Below are 15,090 nucleotides of genomic sequence, written 5' to 3'. Positions count from 1 at the left end.
GACTATTGAGGGCTAAATATTTATATCTAATTTCCTTTTATTTCTTTATTGCGCTTATAATTCCACCAGAAAATTAAATTTATTTTTAATAAATGAATACATATTTAGATTTTATACCAATTTTTTTTTAAATATATCCTTTTTAAGGCCCAAAAATTCTTTCCTAAAGACTCCAAAATAATTTTAAAAATCTCGAGGGCATGGGATATTTTCCCACTATGCTCACTGGCCAGTCCATCTCTGCCTTTATTTTATTGTTCGAGGTATATATAAAATAGTTATTAATTTGTAGACTAATTATTATATTTTGATTTTTAGTCTATCAAACTTACAAAATAATCTATATACGCTTCAAAAAAATAATAAGGGCTAAATATTTATATCTAATTTCCTTTTATTTCTTTATTGCGCTTATAATTCCACCAGAAAATTAAATTTATTTTTAATAAATGAATACATATTTAGATTTTATACCAATTTTTTTTTAAATATATCCTTTTTAAGGCCCAAAAATTCTTTCCTAAAGACTCCAAAATAATTTTAAAAATCTCGAGGGCATGGGATATTTTCCCACTATGCTCACTGGCCAGTCCATCTCTGCCTTTATTTTATTGTTCGAGGTATATATAAAATAGTTATTAATTTGTAGACTAATTATTATATTTTGATTTTTAGTCTATCAAACTTACAAAATAATCTATATACGCTTCAAAAAAATAATAAAATATTTTTTCTATTGTTATTTCAAAGAATATTTATCAAATTTAAAATCAGAGATTTGTTGTCCGGTGTTTTATATATCATTTCTCCGGGTTATAGCTATGCTTTCGAACAGACCAGGACAAGTTTTGCAGATCTCTGATATCTATGTTATAAAATTAAATTAAAAACGATCTCTAGTGATCATGATAACAAAAATAACGCCTTATAAAATGCCATTTTACTATCTCTTAAATAAATAAAAACAATTTTTAAGGATTTCTTAAAGAAAATAAATTATATAGACCTGCAGAGGTACCATTTGCACGGCCCTGATTCTCTTAAAAATATTACATTTATTTTTAACTAATAAAGGCGATTTAAAATATACTGCCTGGCCATGGTATTTTTTAAAAAAAATTTAAGCCCGACCCGTGTATATTTAAAAAATCAACTCCGTGCCGGGTTAAGGGCCGCAGGTCTCTAATAATTATACCATTTTAGGGCCCCTTTTGAATATACACTCCCGTCTTCGGATGCTATGCAAGTCTTTTATAATTATATGCATTAAACCCATAAAATCTTAAAACCTCTGTAAGTTAAAAAATATTGGCCTCTACCAATTCTGTTTTTTTACAATGAGAAAAATATATATTATTAAAAGGTTATTATAATTATGATAATAAATATTTCATCCTCATTATAAAAAACTAAAATCTTTAAAAACTATTAATATATAGTATTTTCTGACAAAAAATTAGATTCATTTTTTATAAAATGACTAAGGTTAAAAAAAAATTAAGAATTCCTAAAGAAAGGATCAATTAAATTTATAATTTTTAAAAGAATTATTAATATACCTTTATTTAAGCAATCCAAAATATTCTCTTTGAAGTCTTAATTAATGATAGAGGTTTTTTTTGTTTTTGAATTTAATTTAAACATGTTTCATAACATAATCAATTATGGTAAGTGATATAGTGTGGGAGAAGAAGAAAAAATAAGCCTTATTAATTATTTATACACTATTATAATTAAATCAGTCGAAGATGGAACCTAAGTAGTAAGTAACACGGAGTAAAAACAGAATAAATTTCACTTCTAAAATTGCTAATATAATAATTTAAAATAAAAAGAACAGAAATCTGCGAGAGTTCTAGAGAGTTTTACAATATATTTGCAAAATCCTATAATCCATTTTAATCATTACTTACAAACTTTATCGTTAATTAAATTTTGATCAAATAATATTTTTTTGTTAAACTGCTTTAAAAAACACATATGGTCAAATACTCTAAAATGTTATTTTAAAATCTTTATGTTTAAAAGGAGAGAGACACCTCTTTTGAGTTTTAAATTATAAAGCTATTCTATGATTATATTTTTTTTATAAATTTAAATTTAATGCAAATTTTTAATTAATCAAAACTACTGCCAAATTTAATATTATGTTTTTTATAAAATATAGAAATATTTGTTGGTTTTAATTTAATCTCAAAATGAAAATATTTGTTGACTTTAATTCGATCGCTCGACAGAAGAAAAACGATGATAATGCTTAGAAACTTAAATTGATCAAACCATAGGAAGAAAAATCAGAAAAATAATTTTATAAAATTAATTTTCAAGTAAAAAAAAGAAGAATATTTGAACTTTTTTTTAGATCTAGGTCTGATCTTTGTCCGATATTTTGATAGAAATCTCAAACTAATATTTTATTCCCTATTTTAATGTTATGTATTAATTTAGCGGTAATGGTTTTACTTTATTTAAATTTATGCTATACAATAATATCAATCATAGACAGGCGCGTACGCAGAAATTTGGTCTGGGTGGGGATAATAAAATTTTTTAAGAAATATTATTGTTTTTTAAAAATATCAAGCATTAATTTATTAGGACTAATAACTATTTCTAATACACAATTTTAAATTAATGTGAATTATAAAAAAATTATATATGAAGAATCACTTAAATAACCCAAAATAGAAATTTGAACTTTTTAAGCCTTTACACAAAAAGTTTCTTAGGAATAATTGCATTTTGTATGTTATATATTTACAATGTAAAATCCAATCAATTTTCAATTATCTCATCCTTGCTTGTCGTCAAATGCCTATGAATATTCAAAAGATCCAAACCTTTCAATCTACTTTCAGATGTTGTACTTCTTGGTATGTTTTTCAGAGACCTGCAAGCCCGGCCCCCGGGCCGGACAGTATTTTAATTTTTTTAAATATACCCGGGCCGGGCCCGAATTTTTTTTAATAAAACACCCAAGCCGGACCTGAATTATTTAAAAAAACACCCAATCCGGGCTGTATTTTTAAAACAGCCTATATTTGAAATCGTTATTATTAGCTATAAAAATCAAAAATAAATATAATTTATTTTAAAAAAATCCGGGCCGGGCCTGAAAATTTTATTTAAAAAAAAGCCGGGCCCGGCCTGAAAATTTTTTAAAAAAAACCGAGTCGGGCCTAAAATTTTGAAAATTTTTTTAAAAAAACCCAGGCCGGGCCGTAAAAAATCTTTAAAAAAAATCCGGGCCGTGCCCTGCAAATGGTACTTCTGCAGGCCTCTGTTATTCTTCTTAAAAAAGAGAATGTTCTCTCATATAAACCCTTTTAATACATTGAGAATTTAATCTAAAATGTGTTTGAAAAATGCAGAGCATCCATAGCATTTTTTGGGACTATATCAACCATAGTTAATCTTATAAACATAGTTATTCAGCTAGTAAGGCATCATAAGATACTTTAACATCTTCATAATAAAAATCTAACAAATATTTTTTTTTCTATCACCATCTGAAAAAGGTTGGGAAGGCTTTTGTGGAAGTAATATTTGCAGATTAGTAAGTGCTGCATGATAAATTAAAAATTCATTTATTTGGGTTATAAATGTATCTGTATTTAAGATATACTCTTCTACTGATCCTATATTAATGTTTTAACGATGAGCTTACCTTGCTACAAGTCGAGGGAGACAAATATTAAACACGTATAGCTCTGCTTTTGACTCAACAATAAAATATGAAATTCTTCATCAACATTAGCCCTAATTTCCTTGAGTTCTGATAAAATTCTCTCCGCTATTCTCATCTTCTTAATTAAGTCAATGTCATGTTTTTGAAAAGTAATACTTAAAATAGTTGTATAATTAAATAATACATTCCAATGAGAAATAAAATTTGGAATAAGCATTGAATCCAATAATTTTCTTGCTTCTGAGGAAATATTTCTTTCAGGCCATTGTGATATTTCAGTAATAGCAAATAATTGACTCTTCTAACTCCTTAAAAGCTGTTACTGCTTGATGGCAGAGACTCTATCTCGTTGGACAAGGTTGCAATTTCTTTTTCCCTGTTGGACAAGAAGTTTCAGAAATAATTATTATTTGACTAGAAATTTGAAAATGGTAGATAAATATTACGCCACTATAAATTTGAAAATAATAATTAAATATTACGCCGGAAAACTTGAAATCGAAATTAATTGATAAAATAACTTAGTAGATAAATGTGATAATAAATGTAATTAAATATATATTTAATATGAGATATGAATAAATAAAATATTAACAAATATAAATTAATATAAACAATAATATTTTTGAAAAATATATCCGGCATCTGCATTTTTTGGTTTGGGGAAGGGGGGTGGCACCCCCCCTCCCGCCATACGCCAATGATCATAGATAACTATGATTGATATATGTATAATCTTAAATAATCAATTTTAATACTCTTTATTTTAAGAATAATTAAATAATATTTCCAACATCTTTTTATAATTATTTCGAACCACGGATCGGACCTATATTTTATTAACAATATTTCCAATTCTGTCCGGGGACGGGCCTGTCTTGCGGGACTCTAAATCAACTTAAAATATGAATTATAAATATTTTTATATACAATATATTTATAGTAAAATAAAATAATTTGTAGATTGATTATAAGTAGTATTCTTAGTATAACTTTTTTAAAAAATTTTAATTCTCTGTTAAATGCATGAAACAAAATTTTCTCCTTGCGCGGAGTTCCATTCTGGTAATTTTCAAGAAATTATAGATTGTTCCGGTTTAGATATTCATATCGGTTCTTTTCGTTTCACTTTTTTTTATTAGTTTTGGATTTAAAAAAATTTATCATGATATGTATATTAATTTAATAAACCCCTTAAATCTAATATTTTATAAGCCAAACATAATTTAAAGCAAATAAGTTGAATTTCTTTTCTTTTAATATATATAAACATGAATAAGAAATAACAAATTTGTACTATTTTTTTTATTGAATTTAGAACGAATAATGAAATATATTGTATTTATATAAATATATAAATATTTCAAATTATGTTATGTTCAATTAAAAATAAATACAATACTTAAAACCGTCACGAACAGGTTCAACCCCGTTCCAAAGTTTTTAGAAATTTAGCTTTCTCCTGTTGAGCTTTTTTAAAAATAAAGTTTCGGATATGATTACGGTTCAAAAAATTATAATGGTTTTTTTCTGTTTCGCGGTTGGGTTTGGTTCAACACCTGTATGAATATTCTCCCCATAATTTTTCTAAATAAAAATGAATTTTAAGGAATAAAATTATTTTATGTTCCTTTTTGTTTTTAGAACATTCATTTTTTTAAAATAATTTTATTTAGTTTTGAATGGATATTAAAAAAAATAATTAAATAATGATTATCGCAAAAAAAATATTTTCTATAAATTATTGAATATATAATTTTAAAAAAACATTTTAAATTTGCGGAAATATATTTAAGAAAATTTATTATTTGAAAATTTTTTATTCAATTTCCCCCCAAAATACATTTTAATTAAATATTTAAGCAAAATACAATCCATTTCTAAATAATATTAATATTTTAGGAAATTATAAAAAAATAATTATTTTTAATAAACCTCTAGTTCTACTAATATATATTTTATTGATCATTATTTATATTTAAGTCTTTTCAATAAAGAAAAAAGATTACAATCTTAAATATATATTGATATTTTGAAAGGAAAAAATAATATTATAACAAGTTAATAAAACTAAATGCATGAAAGATATTCAATTTCGGGATAAAAAAAATGGCCCGTTAATAAAATAATAAATAAGGATTTAACATAAATGAATTATGTTCACCATATTGATTTAAATATGTGGTTCTTCTTTATTTCCCTTTATATTTAAAGTTAAAACACCATTAAGATATAAATTTTCTTCTATCTTAATTAATTTTAATTTTTTTTTTCTTAGATGTGTAGATATAACCTTTTCACGGAATTCGATGATTTCAGAATTATTTCTCTATAAGAGTGCAAGGAATTATATCTTAAATTTTTTTAGATGCATTTCTGCGCTCATTTAAGACATTCTTAGAATTATGGAAACATTCGAATTATTCAGATCAATTACCTTAGGCTCGGTCATATGTTTGATGAACTTGTGGATGTTTGTAGGAAATTCTTTAGTGATTTTAGTTATCTTGATTTATCCGAAACTACGCACTACGCGGAATTATATGATTCTTTCCTTAGCTTTTGCCGATTTGTTAATAAGTTTGACCGTAGTTCCCTTTTCAAGCTTGAATTTAATTCTACGCAAATGGCTTTTTTCACAGGCTTATTGTAAGGTAAATTACATTTTAAAAAAATAATTTGTATTTTATAATATATTATACTATAACTAAATCGGTAAATATAATATAACCTAACTACATATATATATTTAAATTCATATTACAAAGGTCTACGTTTCATTAGACTTTTTGCTAAGCACGGCGAGTATATTAAATCTTTGTTTGATAGCCATAGAACAATATATAGAAGTCACCAAACCTTGGGTAAAACTTTCTTTTTCAAAAAATGTCAGAATAGTGACATATTTATCAATATTACTTGTTTGGATTGTTTCAATAACAATATCATGGGGAGTGGTACAAATTGTTGATACACTCTTAACAAAGAATACTCAAACCGACAACGTTAATTCTATCGTAAAAAGACATATAATCGTGCCTAATATAAATTCTTTGAATTATACCAATTACATTTTAAACGATTTAGTTCCAATCAATTATACAAAAAATGAATCTTATGACGACACTCTGGAAATTGTATACAATACCGTTAGGAGCAATCATCATTTTATTCCAATTCTTAAGCATATTAATCACAATGTTAGTCTAAAGGAATGCCATTTTGATAAATATCACACTTTAAAAAACGGGTCTATATCCAAAATGATAAGTAAATATTTTTACTTAAAAAATGTGTCTCAATTTCATTCTAATAAACTCCCTTTAAGAGTTAAACGGTGTAAATATTTTCTAAACTATGTAAATTATATTCAATCACATTTGAATTTTGGGCAACATAAACTTGTTTACACAGATACCACTACCGAAATTCCTCAAAAATTTCAACCATCGTTAATATATCATTGGAACAAGAATAAAAGTAGTTCAGCAAATAATAATCTAGCTATTGAACAATGTTCATATTTATCGCATATATCACCTTCTTTCGCACTATGGACCACTGTATTAACATTCGTAGTTCCAATGTCTGTCATCTTTTTTGCTTACTATCATATTTTTGCAATCGTACGGCAAAGAGCTATAAAAGCTCGCCTCAATTTAAGTCGGTATAACAAAGCGATGACATTTGGATTATCGAAAGTACGATTCTTTAATTCACTTTTTTTTTGAATAATGTTTTGTTTTTTTTTCCTACAGGTGCACAAAAATGAACACGCGATAAAAGAATCAGAGATGGACTCTGATTCCTCTAACGTTTTCAGCACTTTGAGTAATCATAAGCCAAGCCATGAAAACACACTATCTGTGATAAATAAATTGACTAATCTGTCAGAAAATAAAAGTAATGGTTTTAATGAAACAACTATCCCCAAGATGATCAATGGCGATATCTCTAAGCCATCACATAAAAATTTCCCAATTTCATCTAATGCGAATAATATCTCGAATCAATTTCCAACTAGCTCGTCTACAAATAAAAGCCTTGAATTAACTAAGCCATTAGTAGTAAACGCTATATCTTCTAAAGCCAATAAAAAGGAGTTAATCAATTTGAAAAAAAAATCAATTAGCCTAAAAAAAAATAGTAACAAAGAGCGGAAGGCCATAAAAATGCTGGGTATTATTATTGGAAGTTTTACAATTTGTTGGGTTCCTTATTTTACTATGTACGTTATGGACCCATATTGCAACCATTGTATGCCTATATCACTATTCACATTTGCTACATGGCTAGGCTATTTTAACTCTTGTTTGAATCCTGCCATTTATGCCACTTATAATATTCAGTTTAGAAAAGCTTTTAAAGACATACTATGTTTCAGGGTATTAATTTAAAATATATATTTTATCTTCAATATACTTTAATTTTTATTAATCTTTTTAATGGTGATTATTATAATATTTGATATTCTAACATCTTTTGATATTTATTTTATACTTGTATCCTTAATCAGTTATTTATATTTTCTTAAGAAATTCAAGTGAAATGAACAATTACGAGATGAGACAATGATGGTAATATAAATTTTATAATTTAATAATTATAAAAGCACCTTTACAATTGAAAATAATAATATTTGAATCGATAAATTTACAAAATGCAAGCCGTTGTTTAAAATTATACACATACAGCATCATATCTAATTATATTAATATAGATAGTATATTATAAGTGTTACATTTGATTCATATCATTAATTAAAATACGGAACATGTAGGGGAAGATGGTAGTCATAAAATTTGGAGCGCCGGCTAGCTCGGGGTTAGGATTAAGAGGAATTTTTGACCATTGTAGAGGAATCACTAAAAATAGGAGTAACTAAAAATAAGATGCGACACATGTCAATATAAAATCTATCCTTTATTTTAGAGTGGTCCGGAGATATATGAGCCTTAAGGACTGTTGATGCAGAAAATCTAAAATAAAAATTCACACTATGTTATAAAACATATCAAAAAGAATCTTTCATTTATTTTCCAATATAAGCCAAAGTACCACATTACTGCAATAGTAAAAATGTTAAATTTAATCAAACGTTCAAATTAATACAGAAGAATAATTATCATTTAAATAATTAAAGTTGACATAAAATAAGTGGAAATTTAAAATGGTTATCCACAAACAATCTAATCCTTTTATCTTTATCGATTATGTGTGCTAATATTCTTAGCCAATTATACATCGAAAATCGGCGATCGTTATGTGTTCTTTTTTTAAACTAATCCGGTGTCTTCGAATTGGTGTAACCCACTTAGCTACACATTTTTATATAAATATTTTAATTAAAATACCGCGTTTTTTACCATTTATTTCACGGTTTACTCATTATTTAGTTTCCTTTTTCTTTGAATATTTATGCAGTTTTACAATAGAGCGAATATAAATTAGGTATAAAATTTTTCAAAATATTATATGTATTAAGTTCGTGAAATTTCCCCCCCCCCCACACTTTGAATTTTTAATGGTTTATCTATTGAACCGAATTGTGCCGTTTTCAGTTCAATTTGTATCGTTTTCAGTTCAATTTGTACCACCTTTTTGAGATATTTGAAGAACAAAACATGGGACCAACTTCAGTGCAGCCCCCCATTTTGAATTTAAACGTATATTGCAATTTTGGCATCTTTAAATTTTTAAAACAGAATCGATTTGTATCATAACGTTTCAAACTCGATTTGTACCATCATCGTTTTCATTTCCAAAAGATTTTTTATTTTTACCGGGCAAAAAGAACTTCAACAGAAACATAACAATTCAGGATATAAATATTAATTGTTGGCCTTAACCTGGACGTTTTGGATGACGCTATACTCGAAAGCCTAGATTAAATAAAATAATAAAGCCCTCATGATTACCCTTAGCTTTCAATAACTAAACTTCAAAATTAGAAATTTAATTAAGAGCAAAATATTCTTCCCCCATCCTATACCTATTTATGACCAAAGACAAAATCTGTGCCCTTGGGCTACCAATAGATGACTCAATTATTATCCAAACATTCCTAGAAAAAAACCTCAATAAAAACAAAGCAAAATATTCTTAAATCAAACATTCCTAAAATTTTTTAATGCTTCATATCATCATTCCATAAATTCTCCAAGATTACTAAATTAAAATCATATTCATATTGAGGGGTATTTTTATTCTAAATTTTGTCAAAAATAATTGATCTACGCTCTCCTTTATCCATATCAATCGTATTATTCACATCATCTTCTATCGGTATCCGAGAACTCATTTATATTATAATCAAACCAACTGAGAATTCGTTACTCAATCTTGATTTATTTAGTTGGTTTGCAAATGTAGTAGAGGAAACAAATTATCCAATGCCCAGTTCGCATAGGGATTGAGATGTAGCTATACTTTCACGTTCCGTTGACTATTTACACTCGAGTAACAATACAAAGTAGCTTAAAAACCTCCCTTTATTGGTTATATTATAGATAAGACTGGTTATGAATGGCTAGAGGCCTATCTAAGCAAAACAATAAGATTTGTTCAGACAGATGCCGAATTTAGATATGCAAAGGCAATCAGGCTAGGAACGGAAATATTTAGATCCTATGAATGTCAAAGATGTGGAGCACAAGTTAACCAAAGGCAAGACATCTTCTCCATGGTCTTTTTAATATATAAATATTAAGAAAATTATTCTGGCTACTGAGCTAGTATTCCAACACGGAACAGCATAATTTTTCAATCATTAATAACATTCAAAGGGATATATATATAATGAATGCTTGGGATCAAGACAAACTTAAGTATTGGGACTTTACTTATAGATACATTTTCATTACCCTCTATAAAATTCAATCCACTTTGCATTGCTAAGAAAAAAAAGCCTAAGATATTACTATATATCCGTCGATATAATATTCATCCCATTAGTTGTATCAACATCCTGTTCTTTTGGAAATGAGACAAAATTATAAATCAAAAGAGCCCTAAATCTACAATCTTAAGAGCACTTAAGTAAATCATCTCCAATTGGGGGGGGGGGGATATAGACATCCAGAGTGGGGTAGGGTTAGTCTAAAGTATTATTATACATTATTTATAGATTTAAACAAAAATGACCTACAAAAGGATTCTAATTTATTAATGGATATTTATTTTGATTTTAAGATTAAATCTTAAATCATTCACTCACTTTAGTATTATAAACGCTCGTGGCTAAATTTTTAGAATACGATAGTAACAAATAGTTGATTATCCCATAATATTTTTTTATTATTGCTAGCATGAATAATGATGCTTGAAAAAGTTATAGTTAGGATTTTGTTCGGAGGTCACATGGTGGTTCATTACGATTTTTTTTAACATTTTATAAACGCTCAGACTGTCTCCTAGGTCGGCTCAATTTGGATACTTAATTGCTTTTTAGAATAGGCTAAAAAGTATTTGATCAAGGACACCCTCTTTTTGTTTATATTAAGTATTTGGTGGCATAGCTATTTTTCGCATTTCATTCTCGTTTTTTCCCCATTTTTTTTTTGTTTACCTGAAAAAGTTTTAATTAGAATTTTGTTGGAAGGTCACAAATGGTGGCTCATTACAAATTTTTTTTATTAACATTATAGAGTTAATAACGTTCAACATATCAACATATAGCATTGGCAAATAGATGGCGAAAAATATCATAAGAACTCAATCGCCTTATTCCTCGATATACCATGCTGTAGATTTTTATTAATTACATCCGAACATATTGTAAAGAATGGCTCCAGATGAGTTTTAAAATAGTAGCGAAATTGTTTGATTTTTGAGAGAGAAAACATTTTAAAAGCGAATATTTGATACCAAATTGGAAAGAGGAAATGAGCATTAATTTATTTATTAATAATACTTCCAGTAATTAAAAGTTAAAAAAAAAATAATTTATACTTTTAATTGCCTTATATCTCTCTACAATTTGCAGAATAGAAGTCATTAGAACGATAACGAGTCAAAAATAAATTCACCTGTTGAGTTTACATTGTAATTCAAAAATTATTACAATATTTTTTTAAAAAGTCAAATAGATTGCATTTAAAAAAAATAAATTTATCATATTTTAGCTATAATTTTATTTTATTATAAAAATAACAATGAATAACGGTTTAAATGATTTATTTTAAAGTTCCTTTTAAATAACTAGTCTTTTATTCTAATAATCGAATGACTTGGTATGGATTGCTGAATCGAAAATTATACTAACATGCCATTGAGAAATTAACTTTAGAAGAATTAATATACTCTAGTCTGCCAAAATTCTTAAAGAATTTTACCTTAAGTCAATACTAATGAAAATACAGTTTTAAGCAACATATAATACAATATTAAATAACTTCATACCAAAATTGAGTTCTTTTTGAAATGATTGTTCAAAAATCATTTATAAACCAAATGAGGACTTTCTTTTACTTAAGTAAAGTAATTAACAATCCCTTTTTTAATTTAATTGACTTCAAATTGCTATTCTTCTATAATTTATCATATACAATATTTATTTATTATTAGGTACATATCTGATGTTACAATTTCTTCCAACAACCGATCTATGAAACTTAATTACAAAATGAAATGAATTATTTACAATATTTATAACTTTTTCATCTTTGTAAATATGATTAAATTCTAAAAAATTATTTTACTTTATAATTTTTTATCATAAATGTTGCCGTTTCACATACTCTATGATTATTATATGTTTTGTCATTCCATTGATTATTATAAATATAGGTTCGATTTGTAAAACTTTGAAAATAATCACTTTTCTATTATAGTAATAATTTGTTTGGATAAACAGAATAATTTAAGAAATTTGATTTTTCAAGTTACTATAAATATTTTTTGAAGATTTTTGAGTTTTGAGCAAATATTAAACCCTGTTTAGAAAAATATACATTAAAGTAGAATATTATAAATTTCTTAAAATTTAAAACATAGGTAAAATATTACAAAAAAAATGTGTTGGGGTGGGATTATATAATCAGTAAAAACGGCTCAAAAGGTTTGAATTTTTTTAAAACAAGTTTAACACTTATTTCAACCATATATATTAAATCTTTTTTTTTATAATGGAGTCCCAAAAAGGATTCATAATTATTTTTAAAATATCTATTTGAATATGTCGAAGATATAAAAATTCCTAGGGATCATTTGTAAAACTTATTTGTTTTCCAAAATTTGAAAATAATAGGTTTAAAAAAATGTTTTAGTTAAAATTATGGGAGTTAATAGATAATTGGTATTTTAACAGCATAACCCGTGTCTACTTCCTTTAGAATCTAAGGTAATCACGGTTGTATAATGTCGCACTCTAGACGACAACTAATGACAAATTTAATTTGTTAATTTGATAAAAGATTGATATTTAACTAGAATTTTTCAAACTATTCATGTCCTTCGATTGTTTCACCGTTCTGTAAAATTCCAAAAGTGTGTTTTAAAAGATTGAAGTATTAAAATAAATAATTTTTATCGATACAATTTGTATTAAAATGCAACAAAGGATAGGAATAGCTTATCAATCTACCCTATTTCTAATTTAGGAACTTAAACCCTTTCCAATGAAATGATGTGCCATACATAGACTTTTATATATAGTACATAACAACACTGTTTATTAATATATTAAAATACGATTCGAGTGTGGACCATTATAGTCAATAAACATGGAAATATATAAGTTGGATTTATTATTTTTACTTTAATTATTAATATATTTATTTGATTGAAGTTATTAATTGTGGGTTGAATTTAGAGAAATCATGCATATATTGATTTTTTATTCAACAATTATCCAATCATCATATCAAAATATAGGATAACATTCTAATTTGAATAAAAACAGATATATTGTCATGAAATTTATAAAGAAAGATATTGAAATTATTCAGCAATTATAAATTGTAGGTTTTGTTAGAATTATTAATGATGTTATTTGATATATGGTGATTGATTATTGTTAAATAATAAATCAATATATGCACGATTCTTCAAATTTAATTCATAAAATGATATTTTAATTTGAAAAATATATTACTAACCAAGGTGAATCAAATTTACGTGTTAATTATAATCATCCACATTAGAGATGGCCACCGCTGATTTCAATTTGGCCCCACTTCAAATAACCAACACTTAAAAACAACTTTTATAATATAATCTATAAAATCGAATTTTTAACGATTATTTTTTTTATTTATGATTTTACAAACAACTAATATCGAACAAGTTTGAACAAAAGTAGCTATCGAGCTTTAAAGAACACTTTTGGTGTGTTCTAGAATGCCTCTTATGGCATAAAGCAATTGAGTAATTATATCGTTGAATTGCTTATTTTTGACAAAAATTTTAGCAAAGCGGATTATCATTTTAATTTTTACTACATTCCCAATTAATGTTATTTTTATAGCTGGTAAAAGAATAAATCATGCCAATATTAATATAGTCTTTAGAAGCAACTCTCTTATCATTTTTCCTAAAATATTTTTAAATGGAATTAATTTCCATTTTATTTTTACTACACTACAAATTGTTTCCGAAAATAAATAATAAAAAAAATTAAGCCAATTATTAATATAATTTTTATCCACAAAAAAATAAACATTGGGAAACCAAATATAAAACTATTTTTTTAAAAAAAATAATAAAAAAGAAACAATAATTAGTTTTTAATGAAATGTTTTGTTTGATAATTTAAAAATATCCTATATCTGTTAAAATTTTTATATGAATAAATTGATTATTGAAGAAAAGCTCCCAACGCTAACTTTAGAAAATTTGTAAAATAATCAAAACCTTTAATTAAATTTGGCCATAACTAGAGGTCTGCAATGTGTTGGATTTTATCCAGGGGATAAAGTGGGCGGGCGGGTAGGCGGAAATATTTTAAACATTGGGCGGGTAAGTGGGCGATAGGTAAATTTTAAAGATGGTAAAATGAATAGAACAGACTAGTTATTAATAATTATTTTTTTTATTTCATTATATTACATATTATATAATTTTAAGTAAAAATATATATTAAAAAAAATGAATAAAGAGCTAAAGCAACCATTAAATATTTTTTTTAAATAAATGAAAGAGGAGGGGAGGGGTGGATTTAAAAAAAATAAAGGACGGGTGGTGGAGTTGTTAAAAAACCGATTCGGGTCGATTTTAAAGAATGGTTCAATTAAGATGAAACCAAAAGAATATTATGTAAGCCTGGAGATTTTTCTCATAGATGGCAGAAAAGTTTAGACTATTCGCCAAATGACGAACATAAATCTTAATCGGCCCGTTTTAAAAATTGTTCCAAATCGTGCTTTTTGACAAAACTAGCTGGCGGGTAAAACCCTTCCATGCCG

The 15,090-nt window shown here is 26.1% G+C and overlaps 1 protein-coding gene across 1 annotated transcript in view; it reads left to right on the top strand.

The window, feature by feature from the left end:
- The window catches only part of LOC135928713 (uncharacterized), a 38,237-nt gene extending 29,664 nt beyond the window's left edge, over positions 1-8,573 (top strand). Inside the window, exons 3-6 of the mRNA XM_065465169.1 lie at positions 6,080-6,342; positions 6,457-7,389; positions 7,447-8,073; positions 8,469-8,573. Coding sequence (XP_065321241.1) covers positions 6,080-6,342; positions 6,457-7,389; positions 7,447-8,073; positions 8,469-8,573 — 1,928 coding nt within the window. The remainder of the gene's footprint in view (positions 1-6,079; positions 6,343-6,456; positions 7,390-7,446; positions 8,074-8,468) is intronic.
- The last annotated feature ends 6,517 nt before the right edge of the window (positions 8,574-15,090 follow it).

This window comes from Gordionus sp. m RMFG-2023, chromosome 4, assembly GCF_954871325.1.
Source record: "Gordionus sp. m RMFG-2023 chromosome 4, tfGorSpeb1-WG-v2, whole genome shotgun sequence".
Classification (NCBI taxonomy): Eukaryota; Metazoa; Nematomorpha; class Gordioida; order Chordodea; family Parachordodidae; genus Gordionus; species Gordionus sp. m RMFG-2023.
The sequence above is the reverse complement of the archived record's forward strand: the minus strand, read 5'-3'. Positions and strand labels throughout refer to the sequence as shown.